The sequence below is a fragment of the Scophthalmus maximus genome, chromosome 5 (genome assembly GCF_022379125.1).
Source record: "Scophthalmus maximus strain ysfricsl-2021 chromosome 5, ASM2237912v1, whole genome shotgun sequence".
NCBI lineage: Eukaryota > Metazoa > Chordata > Actinopteri > Pleuronectiformes > Scophthalmidae > Scophthalmus > Scophthalmus maximus.
The window spans coordinates 2277174-2302568 of NC_061519.1; the positions used below are offsets into that span (position 1 = coordinate 2277174).

The window sequence follows — 25395 nt, forward strand, 5'->3', positions numbered from 1 at the left end:
CCGGGGGTTTATTTATGTCAGGCAGATGCCGAGGCCACCTCGGGAGGTCCTGATTCACGTGCGTCAGAGGCAACACGTTTCGACAAATACGCACTGCTCCTCGAACGCTCCGCAGAGTCGCGGCTTGCCCGAGTTTCCCGTCTAATTTCCCTGCGTTCGACCACTACGCTGTTCTGTAGATTCTACTTCGGAATTGTGCGCTGTTCAAAAATGGGGAAGAGAAGCAGGCAGCGGCAGAAGAACCAGAGCACCGGCAGGGACAGCAGGGACAACGCTGTAAGAGTCGCTCCTCTGCTTGCGGCACCTCCATGCTAACATCAGCTGCTCAGCCAGGCCACACACATCACTCGGGTTATAAAGCACTTAAAAGTGAATGGAGCCGAGGCGTGTTTTCCAGTCATGTTGCCATCAACACTGAGGAGCCAGCTTCAAACACCAGACAGGTTTACTCTGTGGCATTTACAGAATGTGCTCCAGATACGTGTTGTGTTGTAGTCTCCGCCAGACTTCACTCAAATATGTGTTCATTGTCACGTCGCTGAGTGGTGCAGGCACGTCGGGTTGTCTCGTCAAAACTTCTACTACACTACAGCACCGTGATTGGAAGAAGATCCGGAAATGAACTCAGTTTCAGGCCGAATAGTTGATTGGACCATACAAAAATATAACAGATGTTAGAATATGTTTTGTTAGTTATCTAACCGTTACAATGAGGAAGAAAAAACATAATTGACACATTGTTCAATGACATTAAATGCTCTTCCCATCTAGCCGGGTGCATTTCAGGTGATTCTGTGCAGAATGACAGTTTAATCACAGCTGCCTTGTCGAGAGCAATTCAAATACAACCGTAGAGTTTATCACAGGAACACTGTGTTGGGTTGCATTGTTTTTTGTTTGTTTGCCAGGTTTACCTAATAAACTGGCAAATTTTTGAGTGCATACCAATGACCACACATCTGTGTTTTCAGGGCTGGGGAAATGGCTATGCGGATATCGTCAAGGAGAATAAGCTTTTTGAGAGCTACTACAAGGAGCTGGGCCTGGTGCCCGAAGGAGAGTTTGAACAGTTCATGGACGCAATGAGGGAACCGCTGCCTGCGACCATCCGCATCACCGGATACAAGAGGTCAGCTGGACATATTTGTGACCTGGCTCCTAATCGCTTTCTTGTTCCTGCTTTAAGACCACACACGTTGTCAGATTAATTAGTCTCTGCCCATTGGTAGGCTGTTATGAATCATAAAAGATACGTATTCAAGACTATTCTGAACTATCACTTGTATGCTTTTGTTACTGTTTATCTTTGAATGTCCACTTTGCTGGTCAGGAATGTGCTTCTACCACTTCAAACAATCACTGATAAAGGCCTCATAGTACGACGGGACGTAACTGTTTGGCCATGAGAGATGGTTAGACTTTGTAATGAGACAGCTAATGTTTTTTAGCAAAATTTTTACAATGCCTTCATTGACATGCCATGACAAGGAAGCCTCATACGAAAGAGAACGGCGATGAAAGTTGTTGTTGGCGGCAGTAAACCTTCATCACCGTTGTCATAATTTATAGCTTGTTACCCCGCAGTCTCTTGACCGAAGCTCTCCCTCTGCTGCTTGCCGCGACAGTAACCACGGGCTCTTATTTCTTTTTCCAGCCATGCCAAGGAGATCCTCCACTGTCTGAAGGAAAAATACTTCAAGGATATTCAGGAGCTGGAGATCGACGGTCAGAAGATCGAGGCTCCCCAGGCTCTGAGCTGGTACATTCTCGCATTGGTTTGCCCAAGGCTAAAAGGTAACACGGGTTGAAACTAGAAGAAAACTCAGCATGCGCCATGTCGTTCTCCTCCAGGTACCCCGATGAGCAGGCCTGGCACACGAACATGAGCAGGAAGATCATCAGGAAGTCGCCCCTGCTGGAGAAGTTCCACCAATTTCTGGTCAGCGAGACAGAGTCTGTGAGTGTAAACACAAACCTAACTGTGACATTATGTAAGGCTAAAGCTAAAGGTAAAGAAGTAAGCCTAAAACGGGAGAATTGCACATTTGAATATTGGCTGTATTCACCAGACGTACCCTGGATATAGGAAGTTGAAAATTTGGCATGATTCTTTTTCTCCACGCAGGGTAACATCAGTCGACAGGAGGCTGTCAGTATGCTCCCTCCTCTGCTTCTCAAGATTGAGCCCCACCACAAGGTAAAACCAAAGCCCTATTCGAAAGATCAATCTGTCAGTGCTTGACAATTTTCTGGGTTTTTTTCGCCCTTCAGGCTCTTAAAAAGCTAAATAGTACAACTTTTAAAAAGTGCTGACGTGCATGTGTTTGCGTGTAGATCCTGGACATGTGCGCAGCTCCAGGGTCAAAAACAGCCCAGCTGATTGAGATGCTCCATGCCGACATGGATGTGCCGTTTCCAGGTGAGAAGCACAACTGGGAGAGATGTTATAATCACTGATAACACAGTGTGACCACTAATGCCTCCCATACACTAGACGACTCCGAGAAGACACTGAAAAGACTTTTAAAAGACTTCAGTCTGACACCCTCTCACATATAAAGACAATTTGTCATTAGTCACAGAGGTTTTAGTCACAGTCTAGCCACCAGCAGCTTTTAGCCACTAGGTACATGAGTGTGTGTGAAATGGTCTGTACAGAAAATATAAGCCAACAAGAAAAAGAGAAGACGCTGAAGATTGTGGAGACGACGGGAATACATGCTGCACCATCGCATGGAGACTCCTCGAACGCTGCGGTTTCGAAAAACTACCTGGTTGCTCTGTCCCCTGCGCTGTCACCGTTTACGCAACCAGGTAGTTTAGAAACCGCAACATTTGAGGCTTCACCGGAGTCTCCATGCGTTGTTGCAGCATGTATTCCCCGACCCCTACACACTTTTCTGCTTCCTGTTTGGTTCTGGAAAGAGCTCACCAATCGGTAGTAGACAATGTTCACGTCACCATCCGCATGAGCGAAGACTACAAACTTAGGTTAATATCAATCACGGTTGAATTTATCGGAACTTCAAGACGAGAAAAAGACTTGACTTAAAACAGCTCGGATCACCACCTTACACCAAACGATTGAGATGACGGGAGCGCGCCTCAACCAGAGCAAAAATCTCATGATTTTATACCAACAATGGCAATGTGTCTACGACATTGAAATCGCTTGAAAGTCATTAGGTGTAAGGCAGGCATAAGGAAACAAATCCTGATCAAATTGTACATATTATTTCTCTGTATTATTTCCTTATGTTTAAATTGTCTACGTATTACTTTTTAATGATGCCACTTATGTTTCCTCCCTTTACTCCTGTAACACTGTATATTTCCCCATCGTGGGACTATTTAACAATTGTCAAACTGCCATTCAAGATTCAAGAACTTTATTGTCACTGTCCAAGCAGAACGGAATTACAAAAGTCAAATCAAATTGTGCTTGTTATGATGGTTTACAAAGGAAAATGTACAAAATGTAAAAAAATTAAGCACAGAAGTATAAGATCAAGTTCATCAATAAAAGTAAACACAAGTCGAGGTTACCAGAATGCAAAGAAAATGCAGTAGTGTGATAAATAATATAAATAATGTAAATATTGTACAGTGAATTTAAGTAGTATGATGAATATGAATAAGGTTAATAATAAATAAATGCCGCACATGATACACGTGATAATATTGCACAGTGGAGTCTGGTCAGATGGAGGAAAAGTTTTTACACAACTTTGGGGGAGAAGACATTCTTGGTTTTTTTCAGTATCTTCTTGTTAAATTGTCATTTGAATTATAATACTACACAGCAGAATATAACAGGCATTTAACAGTAGTTCCGGCTTTTGTTGATTGATTCTCAATTTACACCTCCGCCTTCCAGAGGGCTTTGTTATCGCCAATGATGTGGACAACAAGCGATGCTACCTACTGGTGCACCAGGCCAAGCGTCTCAACAGCCCCTGCATCATGGTGGTCAACCACGACGCCTCCTGCATCCCAACACTGCACATCAACTCGGGCGGCAAGAGGGACGTCCTCTTCTACGACCGCATTCTGTGCGACGTGCCCTGCAGGTCAGTAAACGGCTGTGGGATGAATCTGCACTGATGGGTGTTACTGTGCTGCAGGAGAGTTGGGCTTGGAGAAGTGTGATGAGGAAGTGCATACAGAGAGAAATGTTTTTTCTAAGCTCTGCCGGTGCTGAAGCCAGGAGTCCCTGCCAAACACCACAGAGGGAGAGGCAGAGGAAAAAAGGCAGTAATGAAGACAGACAGGCAGGCAGTAGTGATGTGAGCAGTAAGCTTAGGCCCAGCATTTAGACAGATTTAGCTTTGCAGGCATTTCTTGTCGCTCTGTGAGTACTTGTGTTCGGAATGTCTGGTGGTCCCAGCTCCTCAGGTTAAACTGGGGATGTCTGCTCTTGTGTGTCTGCAGCGGGGACGGCACCTTGAGGAAGAACATTGACGTGTGGAAGAAATGGACAACCAGCAACAGCCTGCACCTCCACGGGTGAGTGGGTAGAGTGTGCACGCTCACATTTATGTGACAACACGGGAATTCGTGCACTTGTGTGGTAAACGAAATTGACTTAACAACAAGGGAACGGAGTGAGTTCTTTTGTGCTAATTGGAAAAGTTGGATGCATTACAGTGTGTGTGTATGTGTGTGTGTTCTCAAGGCTCCAGCTGCGAATTGCAGTACGCGGGGTTGAACAGCTGGCTGTCGGAGGGAGGATGGTCTACTCCACCTGTTCACTCAACCCTATAGAGGACGAAGCTGTCATAGCAGCACTGCTGGAAAAGAGCGAAGGTAACAAATACACTGACGCACACGTATACGACTTAAGAGATGTGTTTTCGGCTTTATTTTTTCAAATCAAGGTTTAATTTGTTTTGTTTTTTTCATGCAAACAGTGCAGCAGCTAGCAATTATTTTTTATGATCCGTTCATTTCCTAATAAATCAGTTAATCAATATTGTTGGTGCATAACATTTTAGTGACAAATGCCCTTGACAAATTTTTAGTCCAGCTCCAACGATGATGCATATTGACATGTTGTTGTTTTGTTTTTTTCATGCGTCACTGTCAACTTTTTCAATTTGTTTGTTGAAAGCTGATTTATAATTTTAAAAAAGCAACTTTTCTTCCATGTATTTATTAAATTATATAAGTTTTCTTTCTTGTTGCACATTAACAAGCCCATGCCTTGGAAAACCAAACTGAATATGTTTGTATCAGGTTAATTATTTTGAAAATGTTAAGTTGGATCATGTAACTGTCTGCTATGCATCCAAATTATTTCCAAAAAAAACTGCATAGTGTAAATTGTGACCTCTCCTGCGATTTTGTTCACATTAGAAAACACCAAACTACTAGGCTGAATATACGAGAACATGTGAAATGAAAAAAATATATATAAATATAACCCCTCAGTCTGTTACTGCCAAGTTGTAATGTCTCATCCGTCCTCATTCCCAGGAGCGCTGGAGCTAGCCGACAGCTCTGCCGACCTGCCGGGGCTGAAGTGGATGCCTGGAGTCAGTTCCTGGAAGGTACTGGAATGTTTTAGTCCTAGCCACCATTGCGATAAACCAACTGCAGCAACAGCAAAACACGGAAGAAAGATGGCATTTAGGTTTTTTGAAGCATTTCCGCTTCAAAGTCAGACTTGAGTTTTTGTAGGTCGCTGTTTTGACTGTGAATCATGTACTCTGCTCCGTAGCTGATGACCAAAGAGGGCATGTGGTATTCGGACTGGTCCGAGGTTCCAAGCAGTCGGCAGACACAGATCCGTCCCACCATGTTCCCGCCCACAGACTCTGAGAAACTGGCTAGCATGCATCTGGAGAGATGGTATGTACCCCAAAACTACAAGTGCAATGGAGGACTGGTTAGTGATTTTCATTTTCTGAGCTTTGGGCCTTTCCCAAAACTCTCAACTCTCAGACCCTAATCTTTAAGGTCGACTTGGTTCTTGATTCATAGCTAAACCAAATAGGACACCCCTTTGAGAATTTCTTCAGTGTATTGAAAAGGCCTGTTCCCTTTCCTGTAAACCCTTATCGTAATTAAGACAATTTTCAATAACTTTTTTATCCTTGAGTGTATTTTTTTCTAATTATGGCAGAAAACTACAAGCACACACTTGCAACCTTTTCTCTTTTCAGCAATGCCAAATTTATTAGCCGAGTAATGCGTCTGATTTTTTGAGGGGGGTTTTTCTTGGCACAGCGTTACGCGCGCGCACACACACACACACACACACACACACATTGGATACACATACATGTACACACCTGCACTCTCACATAATGGGAAATTATATAATTTCCTCTTTGCAGCTTTTACTTAAATACTCAGACAGATGTGGTCCTGGCCAGCAGAGGGAGCTGTTGTCACAGCAGCTCCTATATCATGCTGGGAAAAAAATATTGTTTGGCCTCACAGTAGGTGGCACCACATAACTCAAAGCTGTCATTTATTTTGTGTGCGTGTGTGTTGATGTCAGTATGAGGATTCTGCCACATCACCAGAACACTGGAGGGTTCTTTGTGGCTGTGCTGGTGAAGAAAGCCCCGATGCCGTGGAACAAAAGATTTCCCAAGGTGCTTCCTCACAAACACAAACACTTAATGGATGATTAGATTGTCACTCTCACAAGAATAGGCAAATTGAGCAGAGTTCACCCATGTGGATACGCTGCATCACTCACCTGTTAAATTTCACCAACCCCAGCTCCAGCTGGGGGCCTGCTTCTTTTTCTTTAATCTTTGTCTGCTCACCATCCCTCCTCTCCTCTCCTGTCCCCTCCCCTCCCCACCTCTGTCGCTTCCAGATGAGGAAGGACGTGTCATCCAGCTCAGCAGCCCAGACCGGAGGCTCTCCAGCGGCCTCGCTCCCCACCGATGCTCCCCACCTCGCGGAGAGTGTGGAGGGGGAGGGGGGAGGCCCAGAGAGAAAACTAGGTGGGGAGGCAGAAGAGGAGGAGGCATTCAAAGGAGCTTCTTTGGCTCAGGAGACTGCTGCTAAACAAGATGGAGTGTGTGGGTGAGTCATGTTGGTCTGGTGAGCTAATAAACAAAGGAGAGGTTCCAGAGCTGCTGTGAAGAGAGACATAACATTGCCTTTGCAGGGAATTACAAAACGACTTCACATACTGTATGTTGAAGAAATATGCACATTTTAAATAATTTCCTTCACTGACTCAACCACGTTACTGATGAATAGTCAGATCATCTTCAAAAGCTCATGCAAAATGCCCGTTTTTCCTTCAGTTAGAGTGACCGGATAGCTTTGCAGCAGAACCAAAATACATCAATCATTTTGAATTATGACAAGTATATTTATTTGAGGAAAATATGAGGTCAGTTGTTTGCAGTCCCCATCCTCTGTTTTCCAGGCCGCCACCCTTGAAGAAGATGAAGCTGTTTGGTTACAAGGAAGACCCCTTTGTGTTCCTGACTGAAGACGACCCTGTCTTCACCACCATACAGTAAGCATCTGTGCGTTTTGGACGCGGACATGATTGTTTGCAGGATTTCATTGTAGCAAAACAAATTTTTTTTTTCCTCCCCTATTTTATATTTTCCTAGATCTTTCTATGATCTGTCCCCCGACTTCCCCAAGCTCAATGTTCTGACCAGGACCCACGAGGGCAAGAAGAGACACTTGTACATGGTGTCCAAGGAGCTCCGCAACATGCTGCTGAACAACAGCGAGCGCATGAAGGTGTGTGTGCACACATTGTTTGAAATCATGTTTGACGATAATGCTGATCGCAAACAATTTCCTTGCATGGAACCGCATACAACAAATCAATAATCAATCCTTTCCTAAAGGCAATGCACCCAGAGTTGATGAAAACAAAATACAGGGTAGTAAACATGCATAATGGTTGTGATGGTACACATGGACCTGTCTCGTTGGTTATTGAATGCAGACATAGTGTGACGTTCCACCTAGTTAGTTTTTCTTGTGTGTGGACATGTACTATCCCATCAGAGAGACGCAGCCCAACAGATGGGACCGTCTCCCATCCCAAATCCCTCTAGTCCTCCATCCTTTAGCACCTGCTCAGGTGGCTGTGTTTGTTTGTGTGTGTGTGCGTGTGTGTGTGTGTGTTTTTGTGTGTGTGCGTCTGTGCGTGTGTGCGCCTGTGGACTTCTCAGTCTCTTTGTTCTCCTCATCTTTATTGTTTCTCACTTGTTAGTCCCCTTCATTTGGACTCAAACCATAGAGAATTTCGTGATTCCAGATTATCACAAATCCTGAACGAGGCAGTTAAAAACCAGAGTCCGCTAGTTCACGTCACTTATACGTCCGTATAATATCTGCTCACGGATGCATATTTGCAGCATATCATATCACTTTCCCCTGCTTTCATATTCTCATTCAATTATAACGCAAAGTTAAGTTTTGCTCCATTTCCCCGAGGTTACGACGACGCAACATATTTATTTCAGAAGTGTCGTTGAGTTTTACTGTTCAAACCCCTCCTGCTGGGACACCAGACACCGGCTTCAATGTGTTTGCCCACAGTTTTGTTATCTCTCGTGAGGGAGACGCCTTGAGCGAGAAAGTTTGCTAAACATCGGTGATAACAAAAACAGCACTGGTAATTTTTGTTTTAAATTATTTAAATGACCACCTTTTAATTATGTTTTTAAAAGAGATATGAATTAGTGTTTTTGTGCAGAAACATTTTTCAGCCTGTGGGTGTGTGTTTTAATTTTTTTCTTTATATTCTATTTCTCAGGTCATTAACACTGGGGTGAAGGTTTGGTCTCGCAACAGTGATGGAGAGGAGTTTGGCTGTGCCTTCAGACTGGCTCAGGAGGTAACTCACTCACTCACACACACACACATCATAAAACTCATTGTATAAGCAGCTTCGTCTGATGTGCTCAAACATGCACTGGGTTCTTCTCACTGTCATTACCGTGTCCACCATCAGAGAGATGCAGACGGCCAAATAACAAGGAAGCCAAGAGTTCGCACTGAAATAAACTGATTATAAATTCATTTTTAAAGGCAGTGAAGATGTTCAGAATTTAAACTTGTTTCGATGCTGTGCACATTGTAAACCACCTCTTCACTCTGTCATACCAGGGTATCTACACTCTGCAGCCGTACATTCGCTCCAGGATAATCACAGTGAGTGTGGAGGACATCAAAGTGCTGCTGACCCAGGAGAACCCCTTCCTCAGCAAGCTGCAGGACCACGCTCACGCTCAGGCCAAGAAACTGGGTTCGTTACTAGGCGATTTATGTCGGTCTTTACCAAGGGTTGATGATTAATATTATCGCCCCCCAAAAAAATTGGATCTTAGAAGCAGCACCAGCAGCCCAGAGGTTAGAGAAGTGAATTAGCGACTTAAAGGTTTCTGGCAAAATATGAAAGAGCAAATTGAATGAGTAATGCTCTGCCTTCTTCAACGCCTGCTGTTGAGCTGCCCTTGAGCAAGGCACTGACCTCAAACCCTCACAGAAGGAACTGAGCAGTTCCAGCAAATGAAAACTGAAGGGACATTTGGTCATTCTCAGATATTCATGTGAGAAATACCAAGCATTGTCAATAAATATCTACATACCAGCTCAAACTAAGAATAAAATACCTTGTTAATTGATAAACGTTTATCTTCACAGGAATGGGTAGCATTGTGTTGAAGTACATTCCCAACCCAAGGTAATTTTATATATATATATATATATATTTTTATAAATATTTTGATGAATGTATGCATAATAAATAAATAGCCTGGGTTTTTTGGGGCTTTTTCTGACACCTATCATTTCCTTGTGTTTGTCAGTAACCCAGCAGAGCCTCAGTGTTCCATCCAGCTGTGTGGCTGGAGGGGAAAGACGTCCATCCGCGCCTTCGTCCCCCGCAACGAGAGATTTCATTACCTGCGAATGTTAGGCGTGGAGGTCTTCAAAGACAAACAGGGCCAGAAACCGAGCGATGGAGAAAAGGAAGGGAAGGAAGGGGAAGAGGCCGAGGTTCAAAAGGTCACAGAGGAGGAATCGGTGGCAGAAAATGAGGGCGAGCTTGACTTGGGGAACGGCGAGGAAAACAGATCGTCAGAACCAAAGGCCGACAGCGGCAGCCAGGGGACTAGTGGCTGAAAATGTAGAGGAGACGGGAGAGAGACGGCAGGATTGACTGAGGACGGATTAGAGCTCTAAGAGTGATCGACCAGATCCAAGACCACGGGATGTGGTAGAGGAGGGTACTACTTCTCCGGGATTCCCAGTTTATCTCACTGAAGGATTTCCTCCCAGAGATGGACTCCCTTGAGATTTTTCATTTTTGGATCCCTCCAGGAGTCGGCTTTTTAGTTAATGGCTTGTCTTATTTTTATGGATGTTTTTCATGTTTTAACAAATTTATTCCACTGATTAAGGGGCATCCGTTTTTTTTTCTTCACATTGCTCATGTTTGAGAGCTTTATATTTAAGGGGCAATAAGCGATACAAAAGCAATACATGTTTTGTAAAAATCAGCCAATATTTCCTCACGGTCCGCTAGCTGTCGGTTCTGAAAAATAAATCTGGGTTTTCGTCTCAGCCCTAGCTCCGTAAATTCAAAAACAAGAAATGGTGTGGATCGCGCCTCACAACACTGCAAGTGCAGTTTGTAAACATCACTCGTCGACACCTTCAGAGACGTGCTAACATGGCACTGCAACTCCGCGTTTTTGGCGTAGTGGTTAGCGCCTCGGTCTCCCATACCCAAAGTCACAAAATCACAACAACAACAACAACAACAAAGAAAAGTGCTTTCTCCAAATCGCTTACTGCCCCTTAAACTACAGTGTCATTTTTTTTTTTTTACACTGGTAAATAAGCAGAAATCAAGAGTTAATTAAAGGCGTGAAAGGTTAACTGTGTCACAGGTCAAATTCTTTGGATTCAAGCCAATTCTGGGCCTGTTGAAGTATGTGAATGTTGTACATGCCAGGTCACCATGTGTCTGAAATATCGGCCAGACTTCTGTCGAGATGTTCAGGCCGTGTTTTCTGTCCGGGAAAGGAGCTCCCTTTACCTTGGACTATGGGCATTTAACGTTACAGACCTTTTACGTACTCAAAAAAATGTATATAACAGGAAAATGGGGAAAAAGAAAAATGTCCCCTTTAACAGGCAGGTTGCTGACAGAGTTGAACAGGTCTTCCTCTACGTGCGCAGTGTGCCTTCATACACAGGTGACCACTCATTCACACTAGTTCACCACAACGTTACAATCAACCCAACTCTTATATACGCCTCTGGAAATTCCCCAAGCAGGCATTGCACTAGTCTGAAATACTTGGGGAAAAGAATTGAGAGGTTGATGAAGTACCCATGTCCACAGTAGTTCTGCAAGAAGTTATTTTCCCACGCAATAGAGCAACGTGTCCAACAGCCAATTTCTGAGTGAATTCAAGTCTTTTTTTTATTCACTCTTTCAACATTGGTAAACAGACGCTGGAAGTCAGCTGGTGATGCTGAGAGTCAGTCTCTATAATGATATATCAAGTGTGCAGTGCCACATTAATGATTTTTGTATTAATCTGAATGGCCAACAGCATTATTCGCCAGTTTGTCAACATTTGACACTACAACAGACTGCAAACTTGGCTTTAGGCAACTAAATATAATTTAGTTTTGCAAGAAGAGCAAACCCGCTCAGGGGTCCCTGCAACAATCGATTCCGCAGAAGAGAGTGAGCGATTCCACAGCCTGATTGGAGAGATTGTACTGTATCACTGGTGTGCACATAATCGTCCAGGCCGTTTTTCTGCTACCTGAGCCATAGGAGCTACAATGGATCATTGGTGAGGAGGAGCAGAAGATATACGATATCACAGGGCCAACATACAGAGACAAAAAAAATCATTCACCCTCACATTCCCAAATCTGCATGTCTCTGTACTGTCGGGGGGACGCCGGACTACCCGGAGAAAGCCAGTACAAAACTCTTAACTAAGCCTTGTCGCTCGTCTGTGAACCGTGTGTTTAGATAGAGGTATTTACACCAAGGTTGTGCAATTTCCTCCGACTACAGAGAACAAACATTTCTGTTATAGTCGTGACCGTGAAAAACAAAATCGAGCTTCCCATGACAAAGGCATAGTTGCGGCATGCTGTTAATGTTGCACTGGATGGACGGCCATCCCTTCCTCATGTTTATTACTCGGTCCAGCTGCTATGACAACAGCCGTCATGACAACCAGCCCCCTCACCTCTCTCTGGTGATGGGAGCGGACGGAGGGATGGCAGAGAGCAGCCTGCACCACTCGGCTCTTCTCTCTTTTTATTTCTCCCAATTAACTCCATACATTTCTTCTTTATCTTTGCCCTTCCTCCATCCTTTACCTTTTTTCCCCCTCACGCGTTACTTCTTACGTACAGAGTAGTGGTTATTACCATTCAGGAGGACGGCTGTCATGTCCATTCCCTCGCCTGTGCCAGTGGCGGCGGTGTTTGCAGAGGTAGAAGGGGCCAAGTCTGAGTCTGGGACACCAAGAGTGTGATTAGGACATTTGAAAAATGTGTATAAGGTATTTCAGAGTGAGGGTGAAGCTGTAGCGAGTCAGTCAAGGACAAACTGCACCAGAAAAATGCTCCATGCTTTTTTTAAGCCGGGTCGGGGATGACACAAGAAAACGGGGGGGGTTGAAAATGATAAAAGCCTTGGGCGGATGAAGAGAAATGAGTGGATGAGGGGTTAGAGATAGAGGGAGAGAGAGGAGGGGGATGAATAAATTGTATTGGACAGATATAGGGAAAGGTTTGAAGATAAGGCAAAAGTTGTTACTGAGACACAGGCCTATCTGTGTGTGTGTTTTTTGTGAGCTAAGCCTGCATGTGGAAGTGTGCGTTTACTTCAGCTAAGCCTGTCTTTGTGTGTTTAAACTGTGTGCGCACTGGTTTGTCAGTGTGAGTGATGTCTTCTGCCTTTTCAGCGTCTACGTTTGCTGCCAGCCTGCTACTACAGGTGATGACATCGAGTCGCCGCAGGCAGGGACACGCGTATGAACACTTCTTTCGCCTCCATCCTCTCCCGTACCTCTCCACGCTTCCCGTCTTTGGCGAGTTACTTAAATGTCCGTCCAGTCTCCGTCTCTTTAATTTTCTCGATACCAGTCACCTCCACTCCAATTTGATTATCTCTCTCTCCCGGGAAGAGCTTTCAGAAAAGCACTCGTGCCTGAACCAAGTTGTCAGATTCTGAAGTGTTCGCCGAGCGAAAAATTGCATTTTTGTGCAAATTTGAACTGTGGGCCATTTCTTCATGGTGGTGGTGTAAATTTGAGTTGTGCTTTTCTAGCCTTATCGAGTCTTAAAGATTACAAGTCACATAGACACACAGTCATTCAACGCTGCTGTAAACAGTTTTTTCTACCACACATAATTCGTACACTGCCGGACATCCGTCACGGGCGTTTTAGGTTTCTTGTCCAAAGGACAGTTCGGCACATGGACTAGGCTGACCCGGGTATCAAACCATAATACCCGGGTCCTCCTGTTGGGACAACTTCTGCTAGGTGTTTTGAGCAAAAAAGCTCAGATAAACCTACAAAGTTCCTCAAACTAATCCTACACAGCACAAAATGGGGCTAAGACAGTCAGTCAGCTGGTGAAGAAAGTCAGACATTTACCCACGTATATCCAGATGTTTTTTTCCTCTGGCGGAGGTGAAGACATAAACTGAGCTAAAGGGTGAGATGGAATCAGGAAGACCATAAATGTCTTAAGCGGAAGTATTTAGCTCAATATTGAGGAGATTTCTGGTTCATACAAAGATCAAAAAGTGTCAGTGCATTGATGTGTCAAAAACCCTCCCGTTCCCGGCCAGCGTGGTGCATTTAACTCTCAGAACCATGTCGGCATTAAACAGATGGAAAGTGTCCTCATAATCAGGATGTTTAGACTATAATCTGAGGCTAGGACTTTTCAGAGACGGTGACCCGACCTGCCAAAGATAAGATGACCTCGCGCAGTGCACCAAGCGCAGTCTATTACACAGGAGAGGAGAAAATGCGACGACGAAAGGGAAGTGAATGTTGGACTTATTGATAGGCGGCCAGAAACAAGTCCAAGTGAACACCTTGCTCCGTGTCAGCTCGCCAAAATCGGTGGATCTCTAAACTCTCAGAGTTGTGACTTTGAAACAAATGACACACAGTCATCTCAAACAACGTGCCACCACCTGCAGATCTCCGAGCAGCATGAATGGATTTACAGCAGTCGATGTGTGTGATGTTATTGGAGCTCAAATGCTGAACTTATAGTACCTCAGAGCTGAAGATGCTGTTCCCTCTTCCTCTCTTTCTTTTCTTTCCCTTCCTCCTCCTCCTCCTGCTCCAAATCATTGTCCCCTCCTGACTTGTTCCATGCCCTCCAGCACTCAGCCTCATGGACATGCATATATGTTTGAGATTATATAATCAAGCTGTTACGCAACTCTGAAAGAGAGACTGAGGGAGGCAAATTCGCACACACACACACACACACACACACACACACACACCCACGCATACACACACACACACACATACACACACATTGAGAGGAAGAGAGTGACAAAGAGGTGTGTGTGTGTGTGTGTGTGTGTGTGTGTGTGTGTGTGTGTGTGTGTGTGTGTGTGTGTGTGTGTGTGTGTGTGTGTGTGTGTTTAATGTTTGGATTAAACCAAATCCCACTCAGCTCTCTCTCTCTACACACACACACACACACACACACTCTGCTTGCCCTTTTAAAATCCGCTGATAAATCTCTGGTTATGGATGTTGTTTCTGTCTGATATTGTTATTGTACAAAGCAAGTGTGTTTTCGTCCCCATTTTTGTACATGCATCCACGAAATATAGTACAATCCCCAGGCAGCCTCCTTCCCACTGCACACATGAGACGGAGACACTTTTATTTCTGATACACGCTCCATTCTCTAAAGTATGACGCTGCAGCTTTCCCAGGCTTTAATCCTTTCTTTCCTCTCACCCTCTGTCCCCGCTCTGCGTGTGTGTGTGTGTGTGTTTGTGTCCATGCACACCCACGTATCGTGCCACAAGTGCTGAATGTTCCATCTCCTTGGAGAGTTTGGATTTAGATCCAAATTGACCTCCAATGTCTTCTACAATTATAGCTCGCAGGTAAGCCAACACACCACTCCTGCATTAGGCCAAACTAAAGCACGATGACATGCGCTCGTGTCCTCTTCGCCCCTCAATCTTCAGCCGAACAGCACCGACGATCACGACCAGTCTCTCTGCGAACGCATCATTCAGTGTCCCTTAGAGAAGCAAACGTGGTCATCAGATTAATATCAGGACCATAAAACCTTTTAAATGGCCAAATGAAAGTCACTGATATGATGATATGATGTCATAGTAAGTAAACGTGTGCTGTATGTTGTTGTTTTTTTCCGGTCTAAAAGCAGCAAATTCCTTTGTGCACAGTGTCATTGCTCACAAACTGTGTCTACTCGCCGCCAGTCAGGTTGACTGATTTCATATATGGTCCAAGGATTTATAGCCCGGGGAGAAAGATGGGGCAATATGTTAGAGTGACAGTTTGGGGTTAGCTTTGCCTGCCTGTGCCCCCAAACTGTGCTGTCTTTACTTTACTACCTACACATCTGTCGCGGTGTCTCTGTCTCCCCAGGCCCTCATTCTGTCTCTGCTGATAAATCACCAAAAGCAAAATAATCCGGTTTCCAAGGTAAGTGAATTGAGAGTTCAATCCAATCCAAGTCCCGGGCAGGGTCACCTGTTCACCCTGCACATTAATGATGCACACTCATTAGATTCTCCATCTCAAAATTGGCAGTGATGTCTCCATTCAGATCCATTTTTGCCGAACAGATAAAGCGTGTACAGTACCACTCAACCTTTCTGCACTTCACTGCTCGGAGAGTGGCAAAGACAATCTTCAACAAGTACAGCACCATAAAATACAGATCTGGAGGCTTTTACCTCTGCGGACCCACTTAAGAATGCATGAGGTACTCCATACTGCAGATGAATTCAAAGGACAGCAGCTCGAACAGCAACGGATGCAGGAGTGCTTCTGTTGATGTGTGTGGAGGCGGTTTCTTGATACTGGTTTATTGCTCCTCTGGAGGAGTTTAAAGCCCCTTTGCATAAAAAAAACAACAACATTGCATGACATCTTGAAGACTTATTCAAATTCAACCCACCTCAGCACATTTGTCTTCATGATTTGGTTTCCATGATGAAGATCACTTTGACTCTTTCTGTTGTTTTCACCATTAAATAGAGATTGAAGGCATTTTTGCTTTAAAGTGCCTCGAAACACTCGCTGCCGTTTTCCCAGAAGCAATCTAAATGTGCCACTGCAAGTCCAATTAAATCCAATGTGTACATACATTTCACCGTGGCATCACTCAGAAACCTGCCTATAACCATTGCATTGAACCTATCACGAGCTTAGACAGTCATAGATAAGGAAAAGTGGCTGTGTGCTTTAGGCCTTTAGCTGAGAACAAGAGAAGTTGAGTGTTCGCTGTAGTATAATAAACCTTAACAGTGGCTTTCATGGTCTGGAAGATTCTTAGAAAGTTTGACATTCAAATCTATTTCTTCTTTCCCAGTGACATACTGAGAGGCTGGTTGAAACCCCTGCACTTATCACCAAAATGTCAGCTCCTAGAGAAGACAAATTGCTTGAATTTAGGCTTGTAAACCATCCATTTGGGGGTTTTATATGTCTGTGTCCACAGGTGATTTCTATATGCAGTATATTCCCTTGAATAGATATGAAACTGCTCCTTGAACGATATCCAGTCATGCTCTGATACAACAGCTGGTATCACCGATCCCTATAAGCTGTTAACAATCTTGATTCTCTCTGACGACCATTCAACATACTCTCATGTTTAAGGTACACCTACTATCTACTCGGCAGTCTTTTCATTTGTGTTTGTAGATTTTCACTGTGGATTTAACATGGTGTAAGAAAAAAATAGAGTATTTGCTCAATTGCTGCACATTCGTACTGTTGCAGCCACCCCTCTTTTGGGTACAGAACTAAGAACTGAATAGATGCAATTAAGGACGCTTATCCATTTGTCAATTCACTTCAATTTTATTTGTACATCACAAAGTATATTACGTCAAGGCACTTTACGAAGTAAGGTAGAGACCATACAATAGAAATGGAGAAAAAAGAAGCCCTCCCTTTTAACAGGACGAAATCTCTGGCAGAACGGGACTCGAGGGCAGAACATCTGCTGCGACCGGTTGGGGTGAGAGGAGAGGAGGAGAGAAGAGAGAAGAGAGAGACCAGGAACAGCTTTGTGATCGTTGTTTTAAGCACAGACTGGAAATAATGATATTAATATTATTACAAAAGTGAAGGGATTGGATCCTGCAGCTCTGGAGTCAGAGGGGGAGAGAGAGAGAGAGAGAGAGAGAGAGATGCTCAGTGCATGATGGGAGTTCCCCCACTAGTCTAGGCCTACAGCATCATAACTAAGAGATGGTTCAGTAAACACCTGAGCAGCTCTGCCTTTCAGAGTCCTGACCACATGCTGTCATGTTGTAGCAAAAAAACAACAACCCATCAACGTAAAACATCAACAAATATGTAAATGTATATATATAATATTTGAAAAACTGTCATAGGACATACTGTATATAGGCCTATCGTTTATGAAAAACGAATGGCTGGATTGACATTGAGTAATTTTGAGGAAGCAGAAAAAAGTATTATAAATGTATAAATAATAGTCACATTCCTGTACAAAAATGAGAAATGAATGGAATTTGTAATAACTGGCATGTCACTTAAAATACCATTTGAGTTGTTGATTGACATATTTACAGAATTTTTATAGAAAAGAAAAGAAAAAGAGGAAACTATCGCAAAGTTAGAGAGTTACTTTTGTGTAAAATTTGGATCGGGTTTTTTTGTGGTGAGTTTTTTCTTTTATTTGGAAGAGAAGAATTGGCGAATCTTCTTCAAATACTTTGTTCGAGTTTTGACCTCAACATAACACGTGTTCCTCCTGCTGGCCCGTTCATCAGTGCGAGTGTTGCCCCCATCGGGATCACGACTTGCAGAGGCGGGTGAAGAGGCTTCATGAAGAAGTGCAGAAGTGATTCTGACTTCATTTGCGCAGGCTGTCGGTAGCGGGTCCTCATTGCTGAACGCATCAATTTCCATTGAGGTGGAAAATGCGTCAGCCCCCTTACCAACTAAAACGTTATTGCGCTTTGCATTGCATTGCTCCGATTGGCACTCCTGTTTTGCCAAACAGGCTGGTGGCGTGTGGGGGTTGGAACTGGAATCACTCGGAAAGTGCTTCAAGGTCATAAACGGATGTTGCAGGGCTTTGCTGGGCGTGATTCTTTTTCTCGGATCTACTTCCAGCATCTGTTTGAGGAGGCTTAAAAAGTCCAGCGTCTCTCCGTACTCCATGGTATCTTGGCGAGATAACACAATTTCGTCGAGACTGCACAAGGGAACTCTGCCCCCCTCGATACTCGTCTCAAAGTCTACGCTGCTCTCTCTTGAATATTTACACTCTCTGCAGTCGCAGTTGTCAATCAGCCCCCATGAAGAATCACTGGAGTCTCGGTCTTTACAGAAGTATTCTTCTGTGTGCTTCCCACTCGTCAGCATGTAATCGGCAGGCTGACCATGCATCTGTACAATATTGATAACTTCCTGATATTTGCACTGTCCTGTATGCAAGCACTCGTCGAGGTACATGTAGGCCAAAACGCTACCAAGACCCCACATGTCCGTAGCCTCGCTCAGAGGGAGGCCCAGCAAGACTTCAGGGCCCCTGAAATGAGGGATCTGGTAGATTTCCCCAGCGACCGTGTTGACAGGAATGGTTACACCAAAGCCAATCAGCTTCACCTTCATGGGCTGCAGCTTGTGGTTTGCAAACATTATATTGGAGGGCTCGATGTCTGCGTGTACCAGACTTTTGCTCTTGAGGGCGTTCAGAGCCACCAGCATCTGCTGTGCGATTGCTTGAATCTCGGACAGGGGCAGTGGCCTGTGGCACTCTTCCATGTACTCCAAGATTGTAATGTCCAGCAATTCAAATTCCAGGTAGACCATTCCTCTTTCCTCGTGATGCTTGTCAAGCCTGACCAAGTTGTGCTTGTCGTGGCCAAGCTCCCTCAGTGCTTTGAGAGTGTCCAACTCTCTCTTGCCGTAGTCCTTCTGTACAATCTTCAGGGCCACCATATCCTTGGTTTGTAAGCTCAGGCACTTGTACACTTTTCCAAAATCGCCTTCGCCCAGTAACTTCACTCTGATATATCCCTTTGATATTTTTGATATTGAAATCATTTTCACCTCAGAATCTTTCCCTTTTATGTCCGGGTCCATTTCTGAAACTTGAACATTAGTCTCCCAGAATCCACTGCGGTTTCCTAGTGAACAGTAAAGTCACTAAGTGATACAAAACCCTAATGACGCCAGGTACAATCCCGATGCCACATTAGGAATGGTCTTTGATTTAGGTGGCAGTGTTGTCTTTGATATACAGTAGGCGTCGTCTAGATCAAAGATGTCATGGTTTTTGTTGCTATGGTAACCACATTCAAATGTTGCTGTTTTTTTAAACCAGAATTCAAAATTGAATTGACTTTGAAACCATACATTGATGAACTGCAGCAAAGTTCGAAAAAGTATTTCCACAGGTTCACACTTTACGGATCAATACCCAGCAAAACGAAACTTTGTTCAAACACAAGCGCAGCCTTCTCGCAATCAGAGTAAGCAGTGTCACCAAATCACCTCACACATATATGCTCTTCTTTTGGTCAGACTACAACTCTTATTTCCGAAATTAATGTATGCATAATTTGGGGGAATTTTTCATAAGTAATAATATTTTATAACTTCACTCCTGTGCTGTGTCAAGTCACCAAAATCAACTCTTGTATTGTTGTTGTATGACCTGTATATATACATGCAGTATATATACATATATTCGTTTTTTTCTGTAATAATATGATATTGTTAACTTGGGGCAGCACTATGCTCCTTCTTGAACGCATCCCTGTTTTGTTCTTTGATGGAATTTGAATGATCTATCTGTTTGTGTTTTATCACTGTATTTTTACCTGATTTGAGTTTTTTGTTGTTGTTGATGGTTCGAGATAAATAAAAATTAAATCAAATCAAACTGAGACATAGTCCAACAAACTCTTATTCAGGAAAAATATGTTTGAGCATTATCTTATAATATAATGTATTAACTCCATAATCACCTCACACATAAATGGTCTCCTGTTCGTCAGACAACAACTCTTATTTTAGAAAATAAAAATTTGCTTAAGCATAATTTGCAAAATTTAAAAAATACAGTTAATAATATGAATTTCAAAATAAAAAATCCCCCAAATTACCTGAAAGCAGAAAAATGTAGTCTGACCATGAGGAGACCATTTATGTGTGATTTTGTTTTGCTGCCTGAATTGTAATATCTCTGTTTAATGAATGAGTTGGTACTAAGTTTGATTCAGTATTTGTATTTTTGCAGGTCCTGTTAATTTCATTGTTGGTGGCAGGAGTTAAAACACCTATATTGCATTTCACAACAACCGAGAACCCAAACAAGACATTTTAAGGAATCGAAATGTTGCCATTAACCCTCATGGACCATCAACACGCAGGTGACGGGTCAACGTTCATAGAGGCGTCACCGTAGTCGAAAAGTAAAGTGTAAAGAAAGAAAAAGAAAATGAAAGACAACCAAACAAGGCATGTCATCCCACTTTTTTAAAAACAGGTTAAGAATCAATGAAATTAATCATTTTTAAGAGACTGTCCCAATGGCTATGATCCACATATCCCGTGAGAAACGATGAAACTGTGTGGTTCGTCCCTTGCAAGGCATGGATTCAATGTTGCTAACCGTGTCCTTAACCAAGAAGCGCTGTTGCTCCTGTTCAGTGTCAAACGAGAACAGCAACCCAAAAAAATTGAAGAAGGAACGAAAAACAAAACCCTGCTCTGAGTGTAGAAGGGGATTGTAGGGGAGGAACAGGAAAGAACAGGATGAGTGAGGGAAAAGTGCTAGGGGCTGGGATGACGGGGTGAAGGGTGAGGGTCCTGGAGAGTTACTGGATTAAAAAGGGAAGGAAAGATGGATGAGGTTGATGAGGAGAGAGGCAGGGTGTTAGTTAGAGTTCGAGCCGGCGAGGGGGGGCGGGGGGATAGCGGGTACAAAGCTTTATTTAGTGCATGCCTGCAGGTGTTGCCTAGTAACAAAAAGGAAACAGGTCGAGGAGAGCGAGCTGGAGAGCACATCTCCCTTTATCTCTCACCCTCGTCCAAACTACTGAACTCAGGCACTGACACACAAAGACACTTTCCCCGTTTCTTTCTCCATCACACTCCGGCACCCCCCCCCCCCCCATCCCCCCCCCACACACACACACACAAAAAAACTGTCCCTCATTAGCAGTCAGGGTGGCTTCAGTCCTCTTGTCAGGAAGACGACGAGGAAAGGAGGAGAGAAATGAACTGGTGAGGAAAAGCAGACACAGAGCTGCTGTAAAAAAACAGAAAAACAACAACAACCCAACATCATTATCCATCAAGGTTGTTGCCATAGCACTCGTTGCTCTGTTACCCCTCCTCATCATCTGGCTCAACGAACGCTTGTTTGGAATGGCCATTCCGCGGTACGATTACATGGTGCGCACCCAGCGCACACGCTAGGCTTTCGATGAGTCCGATTTGCATTCCGTATCTTCCTGGAGAGCTTTCAAAAGGGGTGGAGAAGGGGCAGCTCGATAAACCGCTCAATGTGCTCGGCAAGGTCAGATTGAGGGCACTCTAGGTGGGAGTGTGTGCATGTGCTTGCGCGCGAGTGTGTAATCGACCCAGTTACCCATAGCCTTGTTCAAAAATACATCAGCGCACAGATCAGGTGCAAAATAGACAGAGCGAGAAATATAATGTGTCTTCTTTGTCTCCATATTCAAAACGTCCATTATGATGCTGGGCGTCTTGATTGAAAACCGGAACACATCCCTCGCCTGTCTATGCAAACTGCATCAGTGATGGTGGCTAATGATCCAAGAGCATGTCTGAGGCCCAATCTAACATTCTACTAACCTGCTGCCTGGTCATCGTTTATTTGTCTTTTATGTTCAAACGCATGCAAAAAGGCTACCGCATCCCACGGGCGTCTGCAACGCTGCGAGTGTTGGTTGTGTGTGACCACACTCTGCCGCTCGTGTTCATGCATGCATGTCCTGGTGGCCGGGGGAAGGATGTGCTCTGCATTTTAACATCCCATCCCTCTCCACTGACGTTCGCGCGGGCTCCTCTCTCTCTTCCCACTCTTTGATTTTCGCCTTGCAGTCCCCATCTCGTGCCGTCGGTGGCTTTGTCTTTCTTCACTGCACTTTGGCAGAGAGGGATCCCACATGCGTCGGCCCTCAAAACGGGAACTTCATCGAATGGAAAGCTGTCATGGCACATCGTACCTTAAAAGAACTCAGTGGGAATCAATGCTGTACCCGTTGCCAGTGGACAGCAGTCAGAATTAATTGAATCAATCAAGGCCGACCCCCGATGTACATGCGCGCGTGCAAGGGGAGTCCAATTCATCCTCGCCACATAAAGAGCTGTCTGGTTTCACAGAGGGCTGGCTTCTAGTGAGAGCACTGGCAGGGTCTAAAAATACATTTTTCCCACGTGCACGGTGCCATATGAAATATTTATATCGAGGCCCAGTCTGCAAAGAATGGCAAGGATGCTGGAGAGTGACGGAGGGGTGTAGAGGGGAAGTGGCTGCCAAAGCTTGCTGTAACCTCCCTGACAGCGCCACAGCTTACGTAAGAGCTGAGAGAGAGGACTACATGGCTTTATGCTCTCTGTCTGCACGCACGCACGCACGCACACACACACACAAGCACACACACGCACAAACACACACACACACAGACACACGCACACACACACACACAAACACACACACACACAGACACACGCACACACGCACAGACACACACACACACACACACGCACACACACACACACACAGACACACACACACACACACAGACACACACACACACACACACACACACACACACACAGACACGCACACACACACACACACACACACACACACAGACACACGCACACACACACACACACACACACACACACACACACACACATACACACACAAACACATGCACACAGAGACACACACACACACAGACACACACACACATGTGCGCGGTCAAACAGTGACAGAGAAGGACAGACAGGGAGAGAGGGCTGTTTGGGTTGTGAGGTCTTTCTACAGGAATCCTTATTTATATCAGCTCCTTTTTATACTCGACAACGACATTTCGACTTGAACTGCACCGATACTAACTTATTTCATAGTCGTATAAACTAGAGACTATAGTACTATATGTCCTAACCCTATGCCTAACGATGCAAGATTCACATGAAATGACATTTTGTCTACAGCTTGGACTAGTACCGTCCACCTTGAACTCGAATGACAATACATAATATAAACAGTGGGTATCAATTCATTTCAGCCACATCACACTGATTTCCGTGCACATAAAATGTGCAAATCAATTTTAAATATCGATCAATTTTATCTTGGAGCTGAAGAAATGTGCCATCTCTGCCCGGGTGATGTGAAATAGTTTGACTTTCAACCACAAATCTCAAAGCATTTGCTCAACAAACATCAACAACGTCAAGTTAATAATGATTTAAGATGTACAAGTAATCATTCAAATTCATCTGCAACATTTCGCCTCAAAGAAAAAAAACAAAACAGGCTTTTTCTTTGTTTGCTGTTGAGTTTTCCCTTCACCTGCACACGGGGTCATCTCTCCACTTCAATTCACGACTGCTGTTATGATTTTCTATTCACAACGTGAAGTCCCTTCAGCAAATACTTCAAAAATTACTTGACAATAAAGTGCACGGACATTAAAAGAAAACCAAAAAACGAACATGTAATAATAGCATGAAAGCGAAAGTGAACACTCGCGGCCACTAAGAAATATATTTTTACAAAATGTCTGCGGAACCATCCAAAAGAATCTCCAGAGCTCGATGAATGGGATTCTGATACTGTGCCGTAACTGCAGACGTCTGTATTGGCACTGGCCGGGGCTGTCTCCTGAGCCCAGTCTGGCCGTGTCGTCCGGGAGAACACTGTCTCACATCAAACAATATCCTGTGGTGGTAAAGGTTTCACTTTTCATAAGAAGAGATCAAGCTATAGATCCAGGAGGTTCTTGAGAGTGAAACGGCAGACAGGCCGGGGGATCGCTCGAGCCTTTGGCGGAGGTTCCGCACTCTTTGAGTTCTCTTTGTTGGTTCAGTTGTTTGTCTGTTGGTTTGTTCGCAGGATTACGCAAAGACCACTAAACCGCTTTCCCCCAAACTCGGCGGGGGGATGGGGCCTGGGCCTGGGAAGGAGGCCATTGCATTTGGGTGCAGATGACGATTAAGGGGCAGATCCAGGAATTTCTTTTTCACTTTCTTTCACCATGTTTTCTGACAAATAAACCGTTCGTGTTGTCCAACCACTTAGTGTTTTTTGTCTGTATTTCTATTATAAGAACTAGACAATCGTGTGAAGGATTGTTCGGCTTTGGCAGAGAGGTGGTGATGGAGGTATTTGCTCTACTAGGTGCTATTCTTCTCAAAGTGATGATGTGAATAAGGAGTGAGAGGGTTGTATTCACATGTTGCTGTCAGAGATCTGGTGTGTAGTATACTGTTGTCCTGCATAACACTGAAAAAAGTCCAAATGACTACCTCTATTCCTCGGTTTTAACATTTTGGCTCTTGCTATACAGTAGGACACTGATTCACAAAAACAGAATGGGACGCAGCTTCACTCTTTCTCTCATAAAACAATTATTGTGTTTAGAAATTGTGATGCTGAGCAGAACTGTGTTCAGGAGCAAACGGTACCATGTATCAGTAGGGCACGGCCACATAGCCTGGCGTAGCCAGACGAATACTCAAATGCGTATTAGTCTGGGACCTCTCGGTTCGTTAGAGGCGTTACCAACGGACGCAGACCAAAACGGCTCCGGACTCAGTTGGACAGACCTACAGCCAGTGAGATCACGTGACGTCTGTTGAGCGACGCGGAAACGTCAACAGACCAGAGCAGAGAGGAGATGATGATGATTCCACAATGTCTCTGAGTGGGTGTCGCCCTTTTTCATTTCTCTCCCCGCTGTCACGGTATTAACCCCGCCCATTATCAGATAATATGTTGGTGATTGGACCGGCAAGTTTTTTTCTGCCGGAGGGGAAATCACTTCCCAATGGAGGGGATCCGGACCGTGAGTCTGGCAGAGCGAATGAAATGAGCTCCCAGAATTCGTCTGGGTCCCAGGCTACCATATCCAAGGAAGGT

At 44.3% G+C, this 25395-nt stretch overlaps 1 protein-coding gene and 1 long non-coding RNA gene across 2 annotated transcripts; both read left to right on the forward strand.

The window, feature by feature from the left end:
- The first annotated feature begins 52 nt into the window (after window positions 1-52).
- nsun2 (NOP2/Sun RNA methyltransferase 2) lies at window positions 53-10881 on the forward strand. Its single transcript, XM_035634420.2, has 19 exons — window positions 53-276; window positions 972-1129; window positions 1655-1759; window positions 1852-1957; window positions 2126-2197; window positions 2335-2419; window positions 3878-4070; window positions 4432-4506; window positions 4676-4806; window positions 5476-5549; window positions 5720-5850; window positions 6506-6602; window positions 6833-7044; window positions 7397-7489; window positions 7590-7725; window positions 8753-8833; window positions 9106-9244; window positions 9643-9682; window positions 9807-10881. The coding sequence occupies exons 1-19, from the start codon at window positions 211-213 to the stop codon at window positions 10120-10122; spliced, it is 2310 nt and encodes a 769-aa protein (XP_035490313.1). The 5' UTR covers window positions 53-210; the 3' UTR covers window positions 10123-10881.
- Window positions 10882-19549: 8668 nt separating this feature from the next.
- Window positions 19550-24886, forward strand: LOC118311527. Its single transcript, XR_004794005.2, has 3 exons — window positions 19550-19738; window positions 20509-20641; window positions 24370-24886. It is a non-coding gene; the product is annotated as an uncharacterized LOC118311527 (long non-coding RNA).
- The last annotated feature ends 509 nt before the right edge of the window (window positions 24887-25395 follow it).